This window comes from Nannobrachium achirus, assembly GCF_963921795.1.
Source record: "Nannobrachium achirus genome assembly, chromosome: 14".
Lineage (NCBI taxonomy): Eukaryota > Metazoa > Chordata > Actinopteri > Myctophiformes > Myctophidae > Nannobrachium > Nannobrachium achirus.
The window spans coordinates 13,323,226-13,351,134 of record NC_137821.1 but is presented as its reverse complement, the minus strand read 5'-3'; the positions used below and the strand labels follow the sequence as shown (position 1 = coordinate 13,351,134).

General features: G+C 43.8%; 2 protein-coding genes and 1 pseudogene across 3 annotated transcripts in view; 1 reads left to right on the top strand and 2 right to left on the bottom strand.

The window, feature by feature from the left end:
• The window catches only part of LOC308297817 (VPS10 domain-containing receptor SorCS2-like), a gene marked incomplete at both ends in the record, with an annotated part of 330,517 nt that overhangs the window by 123,730 nt on the left and 178,878 nt on the right, over positions 1-27,909 (top strand). The window lies entirely within an intron of this gene.
• Positions 13,742-14,341, bottom strand: LOC308298589 (thioredoxin reductase-like selenoprotein T1a; annotated as a pseudogene). The gene has a single exon. The product of its transcript is annotated as a thioredoxin reductase-like selenoprotein T1a (transcript).
• On the bottom strand, positions 24,356-25,507 carry LOC308298588 (leukocyte elastase inhibitor-like; the record flags this gene model as incomplete). The annotated part of the gene is made up of 1 exon (XM_080742233.1): positions 24,356-25,507. One exon carries the CDS (start codon positions 25,505-25,507, stop codon positions 24,356-24,358), a length of 1,152 nt encoding a protein of 383 aa, XP_080598359.1.

The following is a 27,909-nucleotide window of genomic DNA, read 5'->3' as shown; positions in this document are numbered from 1 at the left end:
CAAATGTACTGAGTGTACTGATGTACTGACTGAGCTAATTCCAGCTAAATCAGTTTGGTTAGGGCAGACCGATTCAAACGTTAGCTGATCATTATGTGTTGGACGCACTGGTCCAAACTCAAAGTTGTCGATTGATGAAGTCAAAATCAATGAAGCATTCCTGATAGAAATGTCAAGTAATGAAATCACAAGTAATACAATTTAGAGGAATGGTACACTGCTTGAATTGCTTTTATAAATCGATCTGACTTATTAGGGAGTTCGAGTTGAGAGTGTGTGTGTGTGTGTGTGTGTGTGTGTGTGTGTGTGTGTGTGTGTGTGTGTGTGTGTGTGTGTGTGTGTGTGTGTGTGTGTGTGTGTGTGTGTGTGTGTGTGTGTGTGTGTGTGTGCGCGTGCGTGTGTGTGTGCACGTGTCGTGTGTGTGTGTCGTGCAGTGCCCTCATTTATAACAACACCCCGTAAAGTGAAGTGTTGTGAGCTTGCAGATCGGCTACTTTTAAACCTTTCTTATATTATTTAACATTTTGTTTCACCAGTTTTTATAGTAGGCTATAGTTTGTTAATTACTTTTGATGCAGTAAAGGCTAGACACCACAGATGGATTGCAGCTCCCAGTACGTCTTATCCAAGCAGTGCTACTTCTACACTGAGCAGGTGGTGCGTGGGATTGAACCCAAAACCTTTTGGTCCAAAGGCAAGTGTTATCGACTGAGCTACCAGGAAACAAAGTTGTTTAGCACTTCGTTAATAAGAATATTATAAACATATTAACGTATTTGTAATTCATTTAAATGGGAGAATTGTGAGAAAGTTGTCTAATTGAGTACTGCTACCACAGAGGGAACAAGGCATTTGAGTTGTAATATCGTCACTGTCGGGCGGAAACCTCGTATCTCCAAGTTTCACATTTACGTTTTTGGACATACAAGGTTTCCACCCGACACCGACGATATGATGCTTGTTAATTGATATCCAGATGGGAGTCAGAAACCTCTTATCTCCATCTATACCTACATTTTAAAACTGCAGCCAGCGGTTTTTGTCAGTTTGTGTGTGTGTGATCACTCAGACACGACCAAATGCAGCACTCCAATTGGCTAGGACTGATCACGTGGCACACGGAGTTCTAAACCGGAAGTGCGTCCGGCGATCAAATAGGTCCGACCGGAAACGATTTTTTTTTTTTAACTTTTATTTATTTTTATTTTTTATTTTTTTTAACTTTTTTATTTTTTTATTTTTTATTTTTTTACTAGATGGGAGCGGCCCGAAGGGCCGTGACCCTCTAGTATTCTAACATTTGTGGATGTCGTGTTGTTGTACAGTGTGGCAATGTATTTGTTGAACCAGAGTCCCTTTCTGGTTGTTGTCAGTATTTAGTTCAGTTATGAATGGGTTATGAGCTGTTTTGTATGACAGATAGTCACATCCAGACAATGCCAATGAGTGTAATTATAGTAATACTTACTAGTATTTCCTATAGTCTTTCATTTGGATCTTATTCTGAGTTGTACTGTATCTTTAACCTTTGTTTTATTACTGTATTACCAGTATTCCACACATTCTCAGCTCGCATGTCTTCTCTGACATCCTCTGACAAAGTCTTTGTGTGTAAACTATCTATATATTTTATGGCATCCAAGACTGATGTATCTTGGTCTCTCAGGTGATGTCACTTTTGATTTTGAGCCAGCAAGACTCTTATATTATTACTTTGCCATAATGCTGTCGTCTGTTAATGCTGCCATTCTATTTCATCTCCGGGCCTGACAACAAGGCAAAATGTTTCAGATTCAATTACACAAATGAGGTGAACAAACGTTGCTCCTCCGCACTCACGACTTTCAGTGTTCATTTTGCCCCAAGGACAAGCAAACGCAAACAACAAGCGAGGTGATGAAATGCTGTCGAGATAACCACGGCACCAACAAGCACGCTTCTTGAGAACTGGAGGCAAAGACGGAGTTGGAAGTGAGATGTTGACTGTTAGGGGAGCTAGAATAGTGACAGTGACAGTGTCATAGGGGGCACGGTGGCACAAGTCGTACTAGGGTGTCGCCTCATAGCAGAAGGTCCTGGGTTTGATTCCCGTTGAGGAAGCTGTGGCTTCCTCATGCATAGAAGGAAGCATGAGGTCAGTCTGTTGATCTCCCCATGTTGGCAGAGGGAGTGTAGAATGGAGACAGTGATGACTCTTTTATTATTCTCTTCAGCACCATGGACAGCTCCACACGTTGTCATGAGAATGAGACCAGAACGAGATGGGAATGTCCGCAGACTCTGCACAATACTGCTCTCCCAATGCGTTATCTATAATCACACAAAAACAACATTTCGCTCATGCAAGCGTGAAACCCAGATGGCTTGCATGGGCGAAACGTTGCCTTTTCTTACTGATGTTGTTTTTACTTGAAATTGTTTAGGTCTAGCACTGTCTTTCATACACTATGGGGATGTCCATATCTTACCTCTATTACAATCCTATATCAGAACCCAGAGCTTGATCTCATGTAGCAGGTCTCCAATCTGGTCCTGAATGATATACGTGACACACACGTATTATTCAGTCGCTGTCGGGCAGTCATCTCCTATCTCCATATTTTAACCTTTTTCTTTTCGTTTTGGAGCGGTGCACAAATCGCTCAATGTCTGTTGTGTGCCCACAAAATGTCCGGGTTCTGAAGCGTGGCCTGCATCTGGCCTATGTCTTGACACAAAGCGCTCAAAGTTTGTCACACTAGGTGTGGTTTCTTTGTGTAAATGAATACCGACTTGATCATACTACAACGTCACGCAAAAGCATCAAAAGTAGCAGATCCACAAGCTCGAAACGAGCTTGTAGATCTGCTACTTTTGATGCTTTTGAATTTGAATCCTGAATCCTGCACGCTGACTTCACTTACAGCAGTAGTTTATTACAACGTTTAGGTGTAAACGACCTTCATCAGATATCTGACTGGGGACTGCCCCATGGTTCGAACTGCCGTTGGTCGGAACAGGTTCAAATTCACCAGGTTAGCGTTCACCCGCGTTAGTTTTACTGAGGTTAGGGTTAGGGTTAAGGTTAGGTTTAGGCATAGTTTTACTGAGGTTAGGGTTAAGGTTAGGTTTAGGCATAGTTTTACTGATATTAGGGTTAAGGTTAGGTTTAGGTGGTTGGACCAAAGGGAGTTCGAAACCAAGGACATGTTACCAACTTACTTACTGTTGTAATGAAGACAGTGTGCGGAACTTTTTCTTTTTTTCTTTCTTTTTTCATCTGGCACTGGTTGCCTGCTCCTACGCACCATTCCCAGTTAGAGTTCTCAACGGGCCTGAAAATTAAGGCCCGGCCCTAACTGAGCCCGACAGGGTCGGCCCGAGGCCCGGCCCGACCCTAACTAGTTTCATCATTTTAAGCCCGAAGCCCTAAAAAGCCAGAGTGAAGGAAAATAAACAAATTTAAAAACGCCTCCAGGTGGCGCCACGCCGCCACCGCGGTGACCGTACCATGTGTGTTATTATAGCGAGTAGTAGGCTGAGAGAGTGAGATTAGCCTACCTTTCCACTTTTGGTTCGGCAATGTTAGCATGTTCTCTCATGAAGAAAAGTGTAATCCTTAATCCTCCTCATCTTGTTCACACGGTGCAACGCATGCATCTGTCTGCTCTGCATGTGCCGTCTCTGTCACTCAACTCTCAGTGAGTCTCTCTCTCCTCCACTTTCTTTTGTTTCGTTTCGGACAAATTTGGAGTCGACCTGTTATCCCCACCATCGTATAGCTGCTGCTGTCGCTGATTTATGACCCTGGCTTGGATAAGAGAAGCACTGATCTGCAAGTTCTAAACAAGTCAGATCGTGATGCAAAGCAGACTTCAGTGGGTTTGTAGATTGAATGGTGTTTTGGTGCGCAACACCAGCCTGCTATTATTAGCAGCCTGCTGCCAGCATCGCTGACCGTGGCTCTCTGTCTCTCACTCACTCTGCTCTGCCTCGTCTGCTGCCAGTGGTGTGATCCGAGTGCTCGTGCGGTCACAATAGTAAATAAGCGAGTGAAACGCCAGTCAGCGCCATGTTCTTTATCTTTATTAACTCATATGCTGCCATTTAACAATACCTTCGTACTCTTTAACTGCCATTCGTCTCCATAGACTTCCATGTAATTCATAGTGCACGGATCATGCACACCCATGCCTAGATAATGCACCACGTGTGTCCACATTGCTCACAGCTTTCAAACAAAAAAATCCGAATGGAAATCCGTTCAGGCATTCATGAGATAGCAGCCATTATGTTTTACACTGTTGTGAGCTTGGAGGTCTGCTACCTGAGTTGTATGGGGGTTAAACAAGCAATTTCGCGATCGCTATCATGCCTACTAACGTTTTTGGGGTCCCAAAACATTTTTTGAAAAAAAAAATTTTTTGAAATGTTTTTTTTTTTTTTTCAAAATGGCGGAAATTCTCGGGTTCCTCGGGCGTGGCAGGGAGGGACATCGCGAAATTCTCGGGTTCCTCGGGTTTGGCAGGGTATGAGTTAAATATGAAATAAAAAAGAATTAACTTTTTTTTTTTTTTTTTTACTGAACCCGAGGCTCGGCCCGACCCGACTAATTAGCATAACTTTTGAGCCCGGCTCGGTCCGAATATGTCGGGTCGGGTCGGGTAGGGTCGGGCTCGGGCAGAGTTTGAGAACTCTATTCCCAGTAGGTGTGCAACCTTTCTCTACATTTGAATCCTGAAAAGGTGAACAGTTTTGGACATAGGAGGTTTCCACCCAACAGTGACGATAAGTTTTCTATTCTGTTCAGTTGTTTCATTGCATTATGCTCTTGTTGTCCAAGATCTCTGGCAGTCCCTGATTAGAATTACAACGCCATCTGGAATTGTATCCGCTAATTGTATGCGCTTAATCACTAGTTTTGATGTATTACCTTACTTATTGTAAGTCGCTCTGGATTAAGAGCGTCTGCTAAATGCCTAAATTGTTAATTGTAAATCACGATACCCAGGATCACATTTGTAAACTTTTATTCAGTTTGGAGATTTCCAACTGAACAGCTCGCCTGTTGTCTCCGTAAAAGACACAAATTCCTCAGGACAATACAATGATATGCCCACAGTTGTCCTTTTAAAACAACAGACATCCACTCAGCCTCCTCGCTTTTATTGCAGCATATTCGTTTTATACGTTTATGAGACGCCTCTGTTGTGTTCGGCATTATAGTAGACCCCGTCGGATGGTTATGTCCTTCAAGGCCATGCACGATGGCTTTTGTAGGTGTCAGCTGCTGCACTAACTCTGCAACTTACTTTGTGTGTGTGTGTGTGTGTGTGTGTGTGTGTGTGTGTGTGTGTGTGTGTGTGTGTGTGTGTGTGTGTGTGTGTGTGTGTGTGTGTGTGTGTGTGTGCACGCGTGGCTATTTACTTTGACTTTGTTTTCCTCGTCTGTCTCTTGCTGTGGTGGCTGAGATACGAAGCGACGCGGAGACAGTCTGTAATATTATTTGATTACATGATTGACTGATTAAAACTAGTGGAGGGGGTTGGGAGGTTGTGGGGGTCACCTTGCAGTTGAAAGGCCAGTTGTCTCAGATGGTTGGCCTGGTGCAAAAGTGTGCTGCGCTCCTTTCTTTCTTTCTTTCTTTCTTTCTTTCTTTCTTTCTTGAATGTCCCTGGGCCAGTGGTTACAATGGTGGGACCAGTGAACTTGAACATCCCTTCAACTCATTCACTGCCAGACATTTTTTGACAAAACTTTTTCAAGTCATCACAAAATATTTGTCTTTGTGCTTCCATGGATTTTTTTACTCACATCTTAGAGAACTGTGCCATATAGCATGTACAGTGAAAAAACAAAAATCTGTCAATATAGTGTCATGAGGGCTTTATACCTGTCAATATACGTCCATGGCATTGCACGACTTTAATGCTCCCAGTGTTCCAATATTCCCCTTCCTGTCTATCCCTGTTAATGATCTAAAACATTCACATTATAGTAGGGTCTCAACCTGAGGTTCTGTGACCATCCTCTGGGAAGGATGGTTTGATGATTGATTTGACCTCTATGGACCCTTAAAAGATTTAGCTCCCAGGTCCCTCGCAGAAATGCCAGCAAAATGTTTGACAGCTAGGGTAATTTTCAGTCTCATTCACTTACTATACACTACACTATAAAGGCAAAAATTACTCCCAAAATATCTACTTTAAGTGGGATGTGAGGGGTCAAAATAGGGGTGTTTAATTATTCTGAATCCATTGGAAGCATTTGTTTTGCATGAAAACATTCCTTGGGCCCCAAAAGCCCAAGGAATGGACCCCAAAAGACTGTGAAAATTGATGACTCATCACTAAACCATAGATTTGTTGGCCGTTCTTAGTCCAAGGAATGTTTTTCATGCAAAACAAATGCTTCCAATGGATTCAGAATAATTAAACACCCCTATTTTTACCCCTCACATCCCACTTAAAGCAGATTTTTTGGGAGTCATTTTTGCCTTTATAGTGTAGTGTATTGTAAGTGAATGAGACTGAAAATTACCCTAGCTGTCAAACATTTTGCTGGCATTTCTGCGAGGGACCTGGGGGCTAAATCTTTTATAAAGTGTCCATAGAGGTCAAATCAATCATCAAACCATCCTTCCCAGAGGATGGTCACAGAACCTCAGGTTGAGACCCTACTATTAGTGTATGATATAAAGGCTGAAGTTGTGAACAGACAATGGCATGTACTGTGACAATGGTACCATCCATTAACATAAATTAACAGACCAGCTGGCTCTTCTGCAGAGGAACTACTTTTGGGGACTGCAGGTGCCATTATGAAGTGACAGTGACTATTTCTCTATGTGCAAATTGCTCTGTTGAGGCTGTTGAGTGGAATACAATAGGGGATTAAATACCCTTAGAAGACAAGTCTGCACTCATTTCCGAGACTTAATTCTTTGCTAATTATGCTCTCTGGGAGAAGAAAGTTTTGTGGTTAGATAATTTATTTCTCCTAGTGACAGTGAATATTACCATCAGTATATCAAGAAAATGCAGTGTGTCACAAATGCAGTGTGTCACTGTCAGCTCATCCTCTAAAGCAGTGGTTCCCAAACGTTTTAGCTCAAGACCCAAAAGAGAAATTAGACCTTTGCCCAGGACCCAAACTAGTAAAAATAGCAGATCTGCAAGTTCACAATGTGTCGCTTCGCACCACTCTGTGAGCTTGTAGATCTGCTATTTTCACTACTCTACTTACTACTACCACTACTCTACTACACTACTACAAAGTTTTTCAATTTATTCATGGAATTCCATAAATTCTGTAATTTTATTTATGAACTACTGTAATGTTCGATTTGTTTTTAATTGATGAAAGTTGTGATTGTTTTGTTTTAAACTTTTAGATGTAGGAAACGGGAAAAAGGAGATCCAAAGATGGGTCCAGACCCATTGTCCGCTCTCAGCTGTGCAAAGGATGTGTGAGCTGGTTCTGTGTATTCTAATCTAATGCCCCATTACACTGGACATGCAACAGAGCTACTGCTTGTCAGACATGACAGAGCCTTATTGCACCAGAACAGTTCTCTGTGCACCGGCTGCAATGCCGCTGCAACTTTCATATAATATTACGGTCCAGTGAGTCCATGGGTTGGTGTCAAAAATGCTCATCAGCTGTGCCTTTATATATCGTCGTTGTCCGGTGGAAACCTTATATCTCCAAATTTGTACGTTCTTTCACAAAGTAAAGCCCTGTTTCATCATACAAGGCCGTCGCACAAAAGTAGTGAAAACAGCAGATCTACAAGCCTCGCGGTAGATCGGCTGTTTTCACTAGTTTCAATCGTTTTTTAAATGATTAATGCAAAACGAACGGTTTTGGACATACAAGGTTTTCACCCGACAACGACGATTGGTAGCCTACATATTTATGTATTATTATCTATCTATAAATGCGAGAAGTCTCTGCGTGTCTGTCTGTCTGCGTGTATGTAATCCGCGTATCTCGAGAACCGTTCGTCCCACCGGCTTCAGATTCGGCACGCGTGTTCCCCACCGCGGCACGGAGTGCAGTGCCGGGTCTCGACCCGACCCGACGCGCGGTTTTCCCGAACCGGCGCGAAACGTTCGGAATCTCCTTATGCGGGGTTGATTGTTGACATCAGGCTGTTCCGGAGGAAATCGGCGAAAGCTCTGACTCATTGTGACATCACTTCATAAAAGGCTCTGACATCACGTACGCCACATGAGTCAACAAAAAATCTCTGTGAGTGTGTATGTATGTATGTAATCCGCGTATCTCGAGAACCGTTCGTCCCACGGGCACGCGCGTTCTCCATATATGGGCGTTCGTCCCACGGGCACGCGCGTTCTCCATATATGGGCATAAAATGAATGCCCCCATATATGGGCATAACATGGATTGCAGACAGACAGATACAGATATCTCCATATATGGACATAAATGGACAGAGGCAAACAGATGGTCAAAGATCGGCTTCAGATTCGGCACGCGTGTTCCCCGCCGCGGCACGGAGTGCAGTGCCGGGTCTCGACCCGACCCGACGCGCGGTTTTCCCGAACCGGCGCGAAACGTTCGGAATCTCCTTATGCGGGGTTGATTGTTGACATCAGGCTGTTCCGGAGGAAATCGGCGAAAGCTCTGACTCATTGTGACATCACTTCATAAAAGGCTCTGACATCACGTACGCCACATGAGTCAACAAAAAATCTCTGTGAGTGTGTATGTATGTATGTAATCCGCGTATCTCGAGAACCGTTCGTCCCACGGGCACGCGCGTTCTCCATATATGGGCGTTCGTCCCACGGGCACGCGCGTTCTCCATATATGGGCATAAAATGAATGCCCCCATATATGGGCATAACATGGATTGCAGACAGACAGATACAGATATCTCCATATATGGACATAAATGGACAGAGGCAAACAGATGGTCAAAGATCTCCATATATGGGCGTTCGTCCCACGGGCACGCACGTTCTCCATATATGGGCATAAAATGAATGCCCCCATATATGGGCATAAAATGGATTGCAGACAGACAGATACAGATATCTCCATATATGGACATAAATGGACAGAGGCAAACAGATGGTCAAAGATCTCCATATATGGGCATAAAATGGACGCAGACAGACAGATACAGATATCTCCATATATGGGCATAAATGGACACAGGCAAACAGATGTTCAAAACGGGTCCTATGACAACAGGTATAATGAGGTTTGCATTAAAGGGGGAACCGGCACTGTGTCTGCAACACAGTTGGAGGCACAGACAGATACTCCATATATGGGCATAAAATGGACGCAGATAGACAGATATCTCCATATATGGGCATAAAATGGACCCGGAACTATAACTGCAGTGATCTCCATATATGGACATAAAATGGACGCCGACAGACAGACAGACAGATACAGATATCTCCATATATGGCCATAAATGGACACAGGCAGACAGATGGTCAAAACGGGTCCTATGAAAACAGGTATAATGGGGTTTGCATTAAAGGGCGGGGCATTCATTCCCTATTTACATTGTTCCGAGTTGGCCAGGTCGCCGACTAGACGCTGGGCCGCCCGAAGGGCAGCCCAGCTTCTAGTTATTATAATAATAAATATTATTTATTTCAAGAATAAAGTGGAAAGAGCTGTAAGGGGAGAGATGGGAGTGGGTCCTTATCCTTTGATGTTGGTAAGGAAAATGTCTTCATTCTGCTTTGACTGTCTATATCCACAAAGATAAATCTGATATCATATTGGTTTTATAAATGATAAAGTCTCCATTTTAAAACATAAACCGCCCCTTATTAGAAGTTGCAGTGTGCTGCTGCTGCTGCTGCTGCTAAGCGGCAGGATGCTCTTCCCTCACGACCCTGCTCGTGAATACAGACAGTCCTGACAGATATACATTGACCAAAGCCCTTTAAAAGGCCCCCAGAGGCCTCTATTCATGGCCCCATGGCCAGGAGCCGTCATATGTCTCTTAATCATTCCTCTATTCTGAGCTTTCCTCAAAGGCAGCATTCAGAATAGACCTGCCCACAGTCTCATCCAGAAAAGACCACAGTATGGTCGATCAGTTGTAAATAGCCTGGGAAGCAGACACAGCAAGAAAAATTGCACCTGTGCGAAGTGAGCGGTGCAAACACGACACACGTGCATATCTCCTTGTATGGACCGTTCTGTCCGTGACGTCAGCTACTTTATGAGTATGACCACGGATCTCCATATATGGATTCTTTTGGGGCTGATTATTTTGTCTGGCACACACGTCGGACCACTGCACCAAAAAAAAAAAAAATCAAACCTCGGTTCGAAGTGAAGCGGTGAACTTTTATTCTATGTGTTCTAGAGCTATGAAATCTGTGTTCTAGATCTATACATTCTGTGTTCTAGATCTATTCTTTCTATGTGCTTTAGTTCTATATTTTTATGAATTCTGAATGAATGAATGATTTTGTCTGGAGGGCCAAATTGTCATGTGAAGCTTGACCAATCCTCAATTCTGCATGCACGGGACAGACATGGAACAGACAAAGCCACACCTTGGAAGCGGCTTTCACCGCTTCAAAAAAGGAGGAAAAAAGGCCCTGGGCAGATTGGTTAGGCACTCGGTTTGAATTTTGGTGATATGTTTGAGTCTGTTTGTAACCTTGGAAATTAATTTACCACACCAAAGTTCCAGACTTACATCTACGCAGTGATAATAGTCTGGCCAAGTTATAAAGTCCAACCATGATCTTCTCCTTGCTGTAGTCCAATATTCATGTGCATTGCTTTGCACACCACAACAGAGGGATCATTTAACTCTGAGAGTGAAATGTTCACTTTAACAGAATAGGCTATATGCATATACGCCATTTTGTTCTACTTCCGGGTGTCGTTTGACTTCCTTCACAGGTGTTACTGATGATACTAATTAAGGCTCTGTTTGATTTATTGTACAGTGGTGCTTTCATTTCAAGGACCCCCATAACTCTGTACAAATGGAATCAACAAATGGAAGCAAATGGACCCTTGCTGGTCCATTTGCTTCCATTTGTACACTCTCAGAGTTACACACCTGTATGGGGACACTTTGAGACCCACTGGTGTAGCAGTGTGTTTCCAGTGAGCCAACATGCACAATAGCAGCACCCCGACTCTGTTTGAGCAGAATGGAACAGACCCATTAGTATCATCGGTAACACCTGTGAAGGAAGTTGAAAGACACCCGGAAGTAGAACAAAATGGCGTATATGCATAGAGCCTATTGAACGCCTGACTTGACAACGAAGGTTATACTGTATATCCTGCAAGCTCCAGCACAGCATGTTGTCTCGCGTGCTCGTAGCATCATTATTCCTTGCTAACTCTGCATCGTGTTCCTGGCTCCAAGCACAGAAATGTACATAACATTAAAAAAGGCCCGCTTGGGGGGATCTTCATAAGCAGCCTCTGTGATGAAGGTGGTCCTTATAGACCCTGAGTAACCATGCTTTGGGGGCTTTGCACCACTCTTCAAGGGAACCATCCGCTGCTCTCCACAGCCCTTAGCTAGCATGAATCACTTAATCCTGGCTGGGGGCCTGCACAGACAGCTTGCTGTGTGGGAGGCTTTTCCACGTGTGATTTGGTCTCTGGCTCCGTTGAAGCGGCGTTGACGCTGCGTAGCTGAACAGTAACTTGTATCTTCTCACAACAGGGAGCAAGGCATTGTTATCCTTTGCTTCATGCAAATGAACTTTCACTGACTTTCCCATACTCGATCTGAGCTGTGTAAATGGAAAGCAAAGCATTGGATGCTGCACTATATATATTTTGTGTGTGTGTGTGTGTGTGTGTGTGTGTGTGTGTGTGTGTGTGTGTGTGTGTGTGTGTGTGTGTGTGTGTGTGTGTGTGTGTGTGTGTGTGCGCGCGCGCACGTGTACAGTTAATGACCCCTCTGACAACCCATTGACATTCAAATACACAGGCTGGCGTCAGGGCAGTGCAGTACAGTACATTACCTTCACAGGCACCACAGGATTGTTAAATGAATTAGTATGATGGCCCCCAGGGGTCTAGTAGTGTCTTCTCAGGGAACGTAATCAGGACTATGATGAAGTGGTGCCCGGGCAATGTGGCACCACTCCAAAACCAACAGACTCTGTCATCAGGGGGTGGAGAGGCTCAATCAATGTCCACTGTTTAAGACACAAGTTCACACAACATCACAAGTGAAATCTCTTTCTTCTATATTTGACCAAATTACTATTCCCCTGGGGACAAATAAAGATTGTTTTGTATTTTTGACCGGTGCTTCTGGAAAGAGCTCCAACATCTGGCTTTGTCCGGGGACGCGAAGCTTGGCCTACATCTGGCCTACATCTTGACCAAGCTTTGCGGGACGCTTAATACATTTAACTCAGAAACAGCACCGGTCACTACACACTAGGTGTAATTTTTTTATTTTTAGAGTAGAATGTGGGTCAGGGGTTGTTGTCCTCTTGATCAGTGCTGAGAGAGAGAGATGAAGCTAGAGATGCAATTTATGGCTCTTTGAAGTGAGCCAAAGCCATGGCTCTGGCTCACTTGAAAGAGCTGTTCAAAAGACTGGCTCATTTGGCTCTTTTGGCTCATTGCATATTTATATTTTTGTTGAAACATGACTCCACAAGGTGGCACAATCTGGCACCACATTCCTCTGCTGACAGTTGAGATCACAATTTTGTATTTACCCTTTTTATAAAACGTGTGTGTAAATTAAGCTACAGTACCTTGACTAATGTTATTCATGCAACACCTTAAAAAAACCAAGCAGGCAACAATGAACTCGCTCCTCCCTAGCGGCGTATATAGCCAGGATTTACCAACTGGCTAGGCCTGGCACAATGTGAGCTTGTACATATTTTAAAATAGCAAACATTTAAATATATACAGGGACATAATACAATCAATTGTCATGGAAGTGGACTTCCCAAGCAATATGGAGACTTTTTAATTATAGAAATCGCTTAATAATTGTTTAAGCTATGATCAAATCAAACTGTAGTGTATTAATTTGCTTCCTAGATAGCTGCACATTGCAGCGCCGCACCGCGCGCCACACCGCGCGCCACACCGCGTCGCGAGCCAATTCAGCCAAATGAACGGCTCCCTACTCCGCGAACCGGATGCCATCGTTCACTTCAAAGAGACGTTCAAAAGATTCGATTCGTTCGCGAACGTCGCATCTCTAGATGAAGCAGGGACCCCCACAACATTTTCATAGATTCCGTATTTTTTCATTGTTTGACAGCGCGATCATCAGTGTATTTTGGATTCATGTCAATTTGTGTTTTCAGATATTTAACCACCTTTCACTCTGTACTTAGTCTGCTCTTTTTCCCCTCTACACTTAACCTTTGACGAAAATAGCCTCACAAAGCTCACAAGATCTGTAGATCTGCTATTTTTGGCTAAAGTTCTCAGAATAGGGACACTAGGGTTCAATTCATTAATATAAAAAAGGAGAAAAAAAGTCTATCACACAAAGATTTAAAGGATCCCCTGTGGTAATTCTGAGGACCCCTAGGGGTCCCGGACCCCCTGTTGAAGACCATTGATCAAGGAGATCACATCCTATGATCACATCCTATGATCGCTTCCATGACGGACGAGGTGAGGAGTGATGGGACATCCAGTCTGTGCCAGCAGACTGAGCTGCTTTCGGCACAGACCTTCATAAACATCACTTCACCCTGCGGTCCACAGTGGCTCCATCCGGGTGGGAGTGGGCGCATGGGGGTTAAGAGCGCCGGCGTGACAGGGCGTCCACATTGTGCACGCTCATCATCTTCTCGTTCTCCAGGATCTGCACCAGCTGCTGCACGGAGGGCAGGCGACCCGACTGCAGCTTGGACCACACCGGCATGCCGTTCAGCGTGATCTCGAAGGCCCCCGTCGACAGCAGCTGGGTTTCTATCAGGCTGCCGACGAAGAAGACCATCATGCAGGCGTACATCTTGTTCTGCTGGCCCCAGACCCAGATGCCCGCCGGGTCTCGCACGCCGAGGAGGACGAACGGGTCCTTGCCGATGAGGATCAGGGCGATCAGCAGCAGCTTGGACACGGAGAGGACGGAAGCGACGTGTTGATAGGCGGGCGGTGGGAGGTAGTTCTCCCCCTCGATGAGGATGTCTGGGTACCGATGGCTCAGGATCTGCGTGTACTCGTCAAACACCCTCTTGTACCCTCAGGAGATGCAGATCTGGAATCTGAGCAGGGGTCTCATGGCAAAGGGCTGCATCTTCGTCTTCTTCGCTCCACTGTGTTCGGCAGACGCGGCGCAGAATGGCAAGAAAACGCCCAAGAGAAGGAGTAGGAACGGTAACCACTTATTCATCATCATCGCGTTTCACTTCCTACTCTGTACTACTCATGACGAGACGAATATTATATACGGAGATCCCAAACTCGCCCAAGCTGATTGGATAAAACGCCTGTCCGTATATGGAGATCCTCAAACTCTCCTAAGCTGATTGGATAAAACGCCTGTCCGTATATGGAGATCCTCAAACTCTCCCAAGCTGATTGGTTGAAACACTCGCCCGTTTATGGAGATAACTCAACTCTCCTAAGGTGATTGGTTGAAACACTTACCCATATATGGAGATCCCTCAACTCTCCTAAGTTGATTGGTTGAAACACTTGCCCGTTTATGGAGATAACTCAACTCTCCTAATGTGATTGGTTGAAACACTCGCCCGTATATGGAGATCCCCAAACTCTCCTAAGCTGATTGGTTGAAACACTTGGAAGTTGGCCATGTATGGAGATCCCCAAAACCTCTCCTAAGTTGGTGTGTCATACATGGCTGGCACTATCGTCCTATGACCGATAGAGATGTCACCATCTCTCCCTTAGAGACCAGGGTTCACACACCATACTCTGTGTGGCTGCCATTTGCTGCAGACATTTCACACCAAGTGTTCACAGTCTCACAGATTCTGCGTTAAAATCTGTCAGCCTTGGCTGTGTCCCCTCAGTGAACTCTGGGTCACCGCAGGGCTACTGGCTTGTTAAAGAACAGAGAAGTAGACAAAGTAAACAACTCTGGGATAAACTGTTGCTTGACTTCACACATAGTGTGTGTGTGCGTGTGTGTGTGTCTTTTTCTTCTCGACTTGACAGTTTAACTGATTGAGTTTGGGGCAATAATGTGGTCGGGATGAAGAATATTCTGTGTTTTATTTAATGAAACTCCCCGTGTTATATTGTTTCACATTATGTAAACCACTACTTAGCACAATCACTGGGACTTTTGCATTAATTCAAACCACAACAAAGCTTCACATTACTCTACAGGCCAGTGCAAATACATCATTATCTTGTAGAATCACTGTTTGTCAGTATGAATTATGGGCAACATGCTATTATCTGCTACAGCCACTTTCTTATGGAAGACGTGTTCACATTTACTCTTAAAAGTAGAGATTCCAGTATCCAAAATGTACTTGAGTAAAACTACAAAAGTATTGGCATCATATAATATAAATATAATTAAATCACCCAAAGAAAAAGTATTCAATGTGCAAAATTTTACATTTCACAATTACAATTAGAAATTCATATTCAAAATAGCATAGCATAATGGTCACAATGTATATAGGGCTGCAAGTGGTTAATGCATGTTTTGAGGTAATATTCAAAATCTGTAATAACTAGTGACTAAAGCTGTCAAATAATTGTAGTGGAGTAAAAAATAAAATAGTTGCCTCTGAGATATAGTGGAGAAGAAGTAAAAGTATTTTACTTCCAAGTATTTTAAATTGGAAATACAGAAGAAAGGACTTAAGTACAGTACTTGAGTAAATGTTACACCACTACCAATACATTACATAGGGAGACACCCTTTCCATACATCTTTAGTTCTGGTTATAGACCATAATAGTTAATCAGTTAGCGGCAGGAGGCCATAAACCCTTTTTTATGAGGTACACCTGAGACTCCTGGAACTTTATCATCCGTAACCGCTGCACTCCTGTAAAGAGAACGGCAAATAAACAGAGATAGCCAGTGAGGTCCTTTCTGTCTCGTGAAAACTGGCCAAGAGTCAAACAAAGTGGTTATTCCTAGAGTGTTGATAACCTGCAGATTTGTGGAGGGAATGGAGGTTGTAAACCCTCTGCCCTCTGTGGTCAATCAACCTTGAAAACATTTCTGTCCTAACATCTACAGCAGGGGTCTTCAACGTTTTCAGGCCAAGGATCCCTTAGTTGAGAGAGAGATGAAGCAGGGACCCCCACAACCTTTTCATAGATTCCATACAGTTTCATCGTTAGAAAGCACAATCATCAATGTATTTTGAATTCATGTCAATTTGTGTTTTCAGATATTTAACCACTTGAACCGTCAATACTTAGGCCTAATAAACTTGACCTTTCACTCTGTACTTAGTCTGCTCTTTTTTCCCCTCTACACCAAACCTCTTTGCCGAAAATTGCCGATCTACAAGCTCACAACGCCTCGCCAGCGCGAGGCGTTGTGAGCTTGTAGATCTGCTATTTTTGGTTCTCATAATATGGACGTTAGGGTTCAAGTGGTTAAAAAGTAGGAGAAAAAAAGGTCACAAAGAGTCACAAAGATTTGGAGGACCCCCTGTAGTAACTCTGAGGATCCCCTGTTGAAGACCCCTGATCTACAGTTCACAGTTTCACAAGGCTGAAGCATAATAGACTTTTTTGCCATATTTACCAGGATGTGTGAAATACCACCTCACTTGTTGAATGCATGTGATCCGTAGGCTATTTATGTTACAGTGCGTTAAATGGCAGTAAATCAACGTTTAATGGAAACTGCTTTAACATTAATGGCGACCCCTTTCAGCAGTATTTCTATCGCCATTACCTCCTACTGCTTGTAATTCAGAGACTTCCCTTTGAAGCAAATTCACCACTATTTAAAAGAAAGAAAGATGGGAACGATTAGATTGTTCTCATTTCTCTGGACCTGTGCTTAAAGATGCCCTTGTCAAAATGGAGCACATTTCCTTTGGAGGGGATATGGCTAATAATTGTCGGTTGTAGCGATGCACCGTTATGGAAACACTGAATATCAATACGAAGCAATTGAAAACCACATTATTAGTAGTGGATGGAGAGAAAGGATTTTTATGTCCAAACAAGAAACGGCAACCATGCAATGGGTGTGAAGAGGGGCAAAACCACAGGCGGAACTTGACTAAGGGTCCATTGGCATAACGACTAAATCGGGGAGAAAAAAGGGGTAAAATGAATTCATAATAAACCTGACCGGACGTAATCTGAGAATTTCTCCAAGTCAAGAACCACAACTGAAAATGTCCTGTGGCTGAAGCATGGGGCATGAATCGTGGAGAGAAACCACACCACTGTTCTGCCCTCGTTTAAATCTAGTTCCTCTGACCGCCGGTTGAACTCGCTCTTACTTACATATGCGGCATACTCCGCCGGGCATGGGGAGTATTAGTCCTCCTCCATGCCAAACAGTCAACAGAGAGGTTTTCCCCGAGGGCCCATGTGAACTCTGGCTTAAAAGCCGTTACCCATAAGTCATCACAAGGCAACACGTGTGACATGCACAACTAAACCCATTAGTGGTGGAGTGAGGATCTGTAGCGGGTTCATCAGAAATTCTCTGTCTTCTTTTACTCCGTACAAGCAAAAGGGGCTCAGTGCTTTTTCATGATGCATTTATAGGGAATAGGGATGCTGGGGTTCAAGTGGTTAAACGTCAAGTATACAACAGGTAGTTCCAACAAAGCAATCTGATTGGCTGAAATAGCTCTCTACCCGTGATGGTAACGAGCATTATGGAACGGGTCTCATCAAACAAAGAATTCAGCTGTGCCGGTCTTGAAAGGGTAACTGTTGTATAATCACAATATTACACTTGAGGGTGTGTGTTATTGTGATTATTGGAACTTCTGCGCTGCCTAACGTTATTTTCAGTCTGTTCTAAATGGAAACGGATATTCCTCTGTAACATAATGTAGCTTAGGGGATTTGCACATTTACGTAGCTAGCGTAATTATAACAAGATAACATAATAAAAATTAAAAAATCAGGGCTACCATGGATGAAAACCTTATTAACAGGAGTGCCCTGAGTCCAAAAAGTTTGAGAAGCACCGCTTTAAATCACCAATTTCCAAGGGGTTTCCCTCGGCTTGCTGAGTCTGCCCGCTGCTCTCAATTTGTCTTCCTAGAGGTGTCAGCGTGCGGCACAAGGCCTTGACTTATGAGGACATTAGATGGGGAATCAGGACCAATATGTTGTCCTGTTGTGTCCGCACTTCCTCAAGTGCTGCGTCAGAGAGCACAATTTATCTCGAGTTCTTTGTCTTCCTGACACTGTGTGTCTTTCTCTCTCTTTCTGTTTTGTCTGTCCACCCTTTTCTGTCCCTGTTTTGGAATCCAAACACAGAAGAAAAAAGAAAGCACAGTGTATCAAATTACAGGAACATCAAACCATACATGGTAGACCTATTGTATTTTGTCCTTGTTTTCTCTTATTATTAAGTAATATAAATGTACAGAATATGTTAATACAATGACCTAGTTTCCTAGTTATCTGTCTTCGTCTTCTGTCAGGGAGGAAAAGTAATGCTGTTTGATGTCTGCACACACCGAAATGCTGAGGCTTCATTTTAACTCTGAAAGTGTACACATTGATAAATAAAATAAAAAAAATCAAATAAAACCTTTGATCCTGTGAAAAGAAAAATGTGAAAGTCGCTAAACAAATGGCATTTATTAAATGTACTGTAGTATATCAAATTATTCAATATTCCAATATTGTTTTTCACAGGATTAAGGGTTTTATGGTCATGATCCACTGACATCCTGGATGGCTTGGTTCTAGGCTTTAAATAATTGTTATAAATATTTTTGTAAAAGTCTATGGGGGAAATTAATGGAAGATTTTTAGTGGCACCAGTAAACCACGCCCACTGTGATGCTCACACTAATGAGCAGTTCTATATTAATTCAACATAGGTCAATCTCTCTCTCTCTCTCTCTCTCTCTCTCTCTCTCTCTCTCTCTCTCTCTCTCTCTCTCTCTCTCTCTCTCTCTCTGTGTTACTCACTGGAGCCTCTCCTCAGCAGTTCTGCACATTATAGCCTTATTAGTTACGTAACATGCCATGATGGAACCCTCCCCGCGTTCCTCCTTTGGAACGCTGAACGTTTTGTTCTTTGATAGGCCTATCTTGGATTGAGTGACCCATAAAAAAGAAACCCTTAGGGGACTGTCGTAGTGGCTGTTGCTGTTCATGGTGATAACTTATTTATTGTCGAGTCAAATTGTATTATAGCCCAATATCACAAAACCTGTCCCAAAGGGCAGTACATAAAAAAACAAGCAGTAACAAAACAGTAATAAAAAGTATGCAGTGTATATACACAGTTCACATAATATGTGAACATTTGTATTATGTACAAATCACACAAAAACGATGTAGGTAATAACATAAATACAAATGATTCATTTTGAAATTGTGAAATGGGACATTCTGCACAATGAGTACTTTTACTTTTTGTATTTTAAGTATAATTTTGATACCAAAATTTGGTATCAAAATTATACTTAAAATACAAAAAGTAAAAGTAATGTACTTTGCAAGGTATTTGCTTGGTTCCGACTAGCTGATGTCAAAGGCTGATAGAAAGATGTGTGTTTTTACTTTATTCTTGAATATCGTCACTGTCAGGGTAGACACCTCGTATCTCCAAGTTTAAAATGTTTGTATGTTTTTTTTTTCTTTTTTTGTTGTTGTAAATGAAATCCTGACTTCATCATACAAAAGTAGTGAAAATAGCAGATCTATAAGCACACAACAGCGTTGTGTGCTTGTAGATCTGCTATTTTCACTATTTTAAATCATTTTTAAAATAATAACAAAAAAGGAAGGTTTTGGACATCCAAGGTTTCCACCCGACAACAAGGATATGTTGTTGACTGAGCTAGACTGTGTGGGATGTGGATGGGGAGATGATTCCAGAGACAAGGGCTCATTAAGAGAAAGCTCTGCCACCTACTGTCTTTTGATCTATTCTTTGGATGGTTGACAGACCAGCATTGCTTGATCGTAGCTAGTGTTAACTTTGTCGAGTAATACTATCGCAAAAACATTTCGCCGGTTACCTTTTCTCACCGACGCAAACTATATAAAAATGTAATAAAAACTAAGCTATGATGACTAAAACTATAAACTAAATAAATACATTTACAATTCCATCAACAAATACAAACTAGACTAAAATGTTAGGGAGGGTCTAGTGGAGAAGCGATCCAGTAGAACTAAGAAAAGTAATGTTATGCTTGGTTGCGAGTCACACTCCGAAAATAGCAGATCTACAAGCTCACAAGTTTGTAGATCATATTCCATCACTACTTGATATACTGACCAAGACTGACTAGTCTGGGAGTAAAAGTAATGGGACTTGAGCACAGAGCTGAGATGTATCAGTGCTGGATCTGTGTGTACTAACCTGACAGGTCCAGGTTAAACACCTCACAGCTCGCAGCCAAGAAGATAAAGACACCTGCTGTCTCACCCTGCGGGACCAGGGGAGAAATAGATCGCCCCTGCCAGGCCTCTCCGTTTTAGTACAGCTGTGTCACAGAGACAAGACTGAGAAACTTTGTGCGTGCGTATGTGTGTGTGAGTGCGTGCGTGCGTGCGTGCGTGCGTGCGTGTTCTTAATGAAACCCACAGGGAGGTGTTTATTCTTGAGGTCGTCTGTACCTTTGATTACAGCTTAGAGGAAGCCTTCTTAACCAAAGTGTTAAAATAAACTTTTGGTCTTTATCTTTGGGAGCCTAGGGCACATACACAAGTTGGTTGTGAGGGGCCTTCAATTGGCCGGCCTCTCCAAAAGGAGGGCCGACCAGTTAGCAAGGTACTGCTCTGTATCAGCTATTATAGGAAGCCGCTCGATTTGGAGGAGGTGTTGGGTCCTTTACACATGATTGTTGTCTGCTGTTTTTGACATGTATGCCAACAGTATTGTATGTTCTGCCCCACATGCACTTTGTAACTGGCTGTTTTCATAATTATCTGACAGCACTGATATTGTTTATGTCCTTTGTACAAGGCATTCTTGTGTAAATCATTTCAAATGTGTGTGTGTGTGTGTGCACCATGTGCATACTTGCGTGCGTGCGAGGTGGGAGAGCACACGTGCATGATTGTGATTGGATTTACACGTCCCATGCACTGAGTGGAAAGGCTCTAACCGTGTCTGTGTGCGTAGCAGAGAGAGTGCTTACTATTAGGCACGTCTGCAAGTGTCTGGTGGCCCACAGAGCAGAGAGGGGGGGTGTAAATCCCCTCATCCAGGAGCTCAGCCAACGTGTTCGCTGAACACTGTGGTTCATTAACACCTCCCCCACCAGCAGGGGCGTCACAGGGGGGGGGGAGTGGGATTGAGTTACTAGGGCCCAAGGTAGAGGGGCCCTAGTAACTTTAGCTATTTAAAAATAGCAGATATACCGCGCTGCGAGCTTGTAGATCTGCTATTTTTGAAAAGTCGTGAAAATCTTTGAATATATGTATTTTTTAAGCGAACATTTGTAACTCAAATTATGCTTCTGGGGGTTCCCTGGAGCTAAACATTTTGAGATGGGGGTCCGTGGCCAAATACATAATCATCTTGGGGGTCCTTCACATGAAAAAGTTTGAGCACCACTGACATGGAAACATAGGTTTCTTGCTCACATTTTCACGATTTTTCAAAAATAGCAGATATACAAGCTCGCAGCGCGGCACTCGGTGCCGCGCTGTGAGCTTGTATATCTGCTGTTTTTCAATAGTTAACATTCATGGGGGGCCCCAGTGAATCACTTGTACCCAGGGCCCAGAATTTGGTGTGACGCCCCTGTCCACCAGACCAGAGAGTGTGCAGTGTGAACTGTTCCTATCACACTGTGTGCTGTTGAACCATGACCTTGTGCTAAACACCACGCAGTGTTTCCCAAACACTGGGTTGGTGGCAGGCATGTGCACACATAGACATCAAAGGGGGCTCAAGCCCCTGACCTTTTATCGTCTGTAAAAAGAACTACCAAGAAATATTCTACCATTTTTCAACTTCAATGAAATTCCACTTCTCTTGTTTTTTGGTAATGATGAGAGCAAGCTCACAACTCCATGCATCGCAAATACTAATTGGTTCCCGGGGAGATATCAAATACATGATTGAATACTTTATTAGAAGTTTGCTTGGGAAAAGCACAAAACAATACAGTTCAGATACAAAGTCTACTAATAGGATTTAAACCCAAGAAAGCACAATGGTTTGTTTACATTTGGGGCCCTTTTGTACTCAATTCATAGAGCCATTACATGATGGACAAATACACAGACAAAAACAAACATCATGACAGTCAGAAATCAGAATTTAAAAATGATTGATATTTACGTTTTGGCTTTGTCTTTTTACCAATCTCGAGCTGCAGCCAAATGTACTGTAAGTGACTTCTTTTCAGAGCGGTTTTAAAGGAGTGTAGGGATTTACACTCCTTTAAGGCCGTCGGTAGGGCATTCCACATTTTCCCGGCATAACAGGAGAAGGAATTCAACCCTTCATTTGCTGCTGTGCGCTGTAGACTCGCTCCAGTGTGCAGTGTGAACGGTCCTACCAGACTACGTGTTGTCCAACCCTCACTCCTGTGCCAAACACATCTGCTACAGTGTGCAGAATGGCTCTCCACAGCTGTTACTCTAGACTAGAGCAGTGGTTATCAACCCTGTTCACATCAAGGTCCATTACTTATTCAGCATTTGAGCCACGGACCACCATTTGATGAGATTTGACCTCTCAGAACTGATTACTTTGTTATCGTAGGATACAATTGTGTCCACAATTCCACGCTGTATTGATGTGCTACCACAGGAGAGATAACAGGAAAAGGTTGATAAAAAAAAACAATTATTTAAGTAATGCAGATGTTTAGCAATAATTTAACTCCATTTGGTTTCATTTTACGTTCTCAAGAGTTAAAGATCAACAAGGGTCCATCTGGTTACAAACTCTCCAACATTCAGCTGGGGACCACCTGGAACGCCCTCAAGGACCACTGGTTGAGAACCACTGCATTAGAGGGTTGTATTTAACACCGAAAAGGTGTATTCTCTTCAACCGTCATGTATTTCGGGGAATTCATTCAAGCCTTCCCTGGGTCTGTTTTCTGTCTGGAAAAACATCGAGACAGGCTATCCATCATCCAGCCTGCGGTCACCTCTGGTGTCCACTTGAAAACCTGTGGTCTGCTCCGCAACACAAATAATCACCTGTTTGACTTGGCGGATTCTGATAAATGCTTAAGCTGCCTAGGCATCAATCACACACACACACGCACGCTCGCTCGCACACGCACGCACGCACGCACGTACGCACGCACGCACGCACGCACGCGCACGCACACACACACACACACACACACACACACACAAACGTCACCTCACCTGCGCTTGACGGTGCCAACGTGGGAGATTTGCCCAGCAGTGTTTCCAGATTTTGTGAGAGAAATAAGCGACCTATACTGTATGGGCCATTTCAAAACCTCACACATCCTCCTATTGGCAAGACAGTAGATATCCAGTGGATTGACAGAACATTGAGCTTGTAGATCAGCTATTATTGCTATTTTGTATTACCTTCTTTGACTTCAAAGTTTAAATCTACCTATGAAGGTGGATTCTGCTTTTGAATGGGAATGGAAATGGCATAACAAGTAGAAAGGAAAAACAAGGAAAGAAACTAAATGCACCCTAACCCTAAATGCAACTAAACCCTAACCCTAACCCTTCAGGAAAAGAGCAGTAAAGTCTGAAGACGGTACATCTGTATGAAAACAAGCCTGATAGAATAGAATAGAATAGAATAGAATAGAATAGACCAGACCTCATTGCCATTGCACAAGTGCATAGCAATTGTTGGAGCACTGCTCCAAGGGTCAGCATTTAAAAAAGACAGAAAACTAGAGACAAGACAAGACAAGACAAGACAAGACAAGACAAGACAAGACAGAAAAAAAACATACATCCTACTTATATCCTACTCACAATCAGGAATAAAAAAAGTACTTACATGAATCAGTTCATCTGTCTTCTTGACTACCGTCCTTAATGTCCTCTGCTACTAATCGCACAGTGGCAGAAAAGAAACAGTGTGAGTGGAGATGCTCTCTGGTCTGTGGTGTCTCAGGTTGTGTCCTGAGTCCCAACACACGAAAAAACAAGGTTGCCTAAAATAAGCATACATGGCAACACTGTTGCCACTGTTGGGCATCCAGCATGTCACCCAACCTGTCACTATAATGTCAGCATGGCAAAACTATATGTGGTCCAGGATCAGAGTTGAGCTGAGATCCAACTCAAGGAGGAGAGCAGTATCGGCCTGCAAAGAGGATGCTCATGGTGGGGTTGTGTCGGATGAAGAAGAGGAAGGGGTGGTCAGCAATGACACGGGGAGGGACCTTGGGTTCTTCCATACAACACATCCAAACACCTCCAGCAGTGGCGGCAGCTGCCACAGTGCCCTCCTCGTTCACTTCCACAAAAGCTTTGTGCACCACCTTGGAGAGCACCAGGTCATTGGCTGGAGACATGCCGGAGAAGTCACTCTGTGTGACATCAAAGGCGTCCACCATGCCCATCTTGATCAAGATGTCTTTCATATCATATTTCTCTTCCATATTGAAACGAGGCAGGCCCAGCTCAATATCTTTACTTAGCATGTTGTCTGGATTGGTCCAGTCCACAAACATTTCATAGGTTAGCTCCTTTTCCAGCTTTTCCAGGCCGGTCGTATCGTCCTCTATCTCAAGGGGCAGAAAGACGAGCATGCTGAGGTCTTTCCCCATGTAGGGAAGCTCCAGGACCACACACCTGACTCCGGGAATGCAGGCCATAGGGAAGTTGTTCTCCTGGTACATCATCTTCACCCGCTTGCTTTCAGTCTTGCTGAGTCTGAACTGTTCATACCTGGTGCGGCGCTCATAGAACGGCTCGTCCCACTTGGCTTTGAAGTAGATGGCATTGACCAACACCAGTCTGGTACTTTCATCCACCAAACCCGGGGCAAGCAAGTCCTTGATTTTATCCTGTGTCTGTTTCTCCACCCAGCTGTTCATGTTCAGCCTGGCTCCTTCTGCGTTGCCAATGAAGTCAACAGGCTCCAGTTGTGCATCGTAGTGTTTCCTGGTGGCACTTAAGAACTCCTCAACAAACTGGTAGGACTGCTCTCCATACAGGCGGTTGGCCAGGCTGAGGGCGTAGGACTTCCTTGACTTGTTCAGATCACCCATGAGCTTAGAAAAGTCCACATGGACGTTGTTCTTAAAGTGCAGGACCTTTGACATCTGTGTGGCTGTGTTGCCGCGGGCCCCCAGCAGCACCATGGCCAGAGCAGAGGAGATGCTGAGGGGAGAGTAGAACACATTGTCAGTGTTGTTATTTTCTGACAGCTGTTTGAACAGAGACAGAGAAAAAGTGTTGCTGGCCACTGCCAAGGGCGTTAGTGGCATTGTGATTAATATTCTAACAGAGTAATAAAAGTCAGACAAAGAAAATCTTAAATGAAATGCAGTTGACTACGTAATCTCTCTTTATATGTCAGTGTTGCCCAAATAAGGAGTTCTATGACATCAGAATATCTTCTAGGGTTGTCAAAAGTATACATACTTTCATAGGTTTCGAGTGGCGCTAACTGCTCCTATATCTGGCTTTGTCTTTTTCTATGTATGTATGTAAGTCCCACATTGGTCATTGGTCAAGCTTCGCTGGATGCTTAATGAAATTACGTAACTCATTTAAAGCACCACTCTCTTCATACTGGGTGTGATTTTAATTTGATAACACATGTGCAAGACAATACAATTTCTGTTACATACATTTGACAGAATCAAAGACATTGCCTGACAGTCAGTTTCTCAACCCGAGGCGACACAGATGAAGGATCTAGATATCTCAGACCTGTGGTTGTATCACGTTGCAAACACTGGTGGTTCCAAAGGAAGGGAGAATTGCTGCAGTTGTACATGTTCGAGTCGATGTAAACAATATTCATTCTCTCCAACATGAGGCGATATACGTGATATATCATCTTCCGACAGGCCCGGAGGCGGAGATGATGTTTTCACCCCTGTCCTCCTGTATGTGTGTCTGTGTGTTTGTTGGCATTTCTTTCCCAAAATTAAGTGATGGTGGCATTATGTCATCAGGCCAGGTTTCTGGGTGTTATTACAATAATAACAATAACTCGCTTGTGACTATACAGCGTGCTAACTGCCATGTGAAGCTCAACCAATACTCCAGCTAACACCACTCCCAGATTCTCCACACCTCAATTGCACCTCATTGGCTAAAGGCCCTGCCTTTGTACTGGCTGCGACGGAACTCACTATGCGACGGAACTCACTATATTATATTATATTATATAAATAATGAAGATAACATAGTGTTCTCGCTTTCAGCGAGCCCACAATAAACTAAGATCTTTTTGAGCTTCTTAACGGAGGAGTTCACCCCCAAAATGACTGTTTTCCTATTGATTATGTCACAGTATGTTTGAGATTCAGTTAGATTGAGACCAGGAGTGGGGTGGAGCAAGCAGTGTTTTTCCACCAATTGCGCGTCATTGGCTAAGGGCCTGCCTTTGTACCGGAAATATGCGGCGGAACTCACTATATAAATAATGAGGTTAACATAGTGTTCTCGCCTTTCAGGCGAGCCCACAACTAGAAATACTGTTCCTACAAAACAGTGTGGGCTCGCTCGTGACTATATTCTGCAGCGTGCTAACTGTCATGTGAAGCTCAACCAATACTCCAGCTAACACCACTCCCAGATGTTTTTCCGCACCTCAATTGCACCTCATTGGTTAAGGGCCCTGCCTTTGTACTATCATGGAACTTGATAAATACATAATGATGAAGATAACATAGTCTTCTCGCCTTTCAGGCGAGCCCACAATAATAGTTACCTACACCCCCCACGAGGGAAATTCAGTATTTTCAGCCCAACCCAGCAGATTCGCTGCCCATAATGGGGTTAAAAGTCTTGTTCATATCAACATTGCTGGCCTGGCCTGGAATCGAACCTAGGACAACCAGGGGCTCTGGTTCCCCAGGCGGGTTCCCTAACCTTTCAGCTATGCCGCCCCATAAAATGAGATCCTATAGAGAAGACACCTGCTGTATCTCTATGCGGGACCAGGGGAGAAATAGATAGCCCCTGCCAGGCCACTCCATCCGTTTGTGTGTGTGGGGAGCACGCATGCAAGATAGCGATTGGATTTCCTTGTCTGTAGGACACCGTGAGGGAGAAGCAGCAGAGAGAGTGCATACTATCAGGGGTGTCTGCAAGTGTCTGGTGACCAAAAGAGTGTGTGTGCGCGCGTGCGTGCGTGCGTGCGTGTGTGTGTGTTAAATCCATTCATGCAGGAGCTCAGCCAACGTGTTCGCTGAACACTGTGGTTCATTAACACCTCCCCCACGGCCCCACCAGACCAGAGAGTGTGCAGGGTGAATTGTTCTTATCACACGTGCTGTGGAACCTTGTATCACCCTGTGCCAAACACCACACTGCTCAGTAGGCTATCTCTGCTCCAGTGTGCAGAAAACTTCAGAATGGCTCTCCAAAGGCGTGTAACAGCGTTACTATCTAACAAAATGGGTATGCTTTGCTTTTAACCTGCACTTTGGGGGGGATGTACAACGTATAAGCTTTTTCTGTGTGTGTCTCTGCCTGCAAATCGAGAGATTTCTGTCCGCGGTCACCTCTTATGTCGAGCTGAAAGCCTGGTCCTGCTCCACGAAAAACAAATACAGTAATCCCCTGTTTGACTTGACGGAAATCTGATGAATGCTTTGAGCTGCTTGCCAGCGATTGCACGCACGCAGCACACAGAGCAGTCACCTCGCCTGCT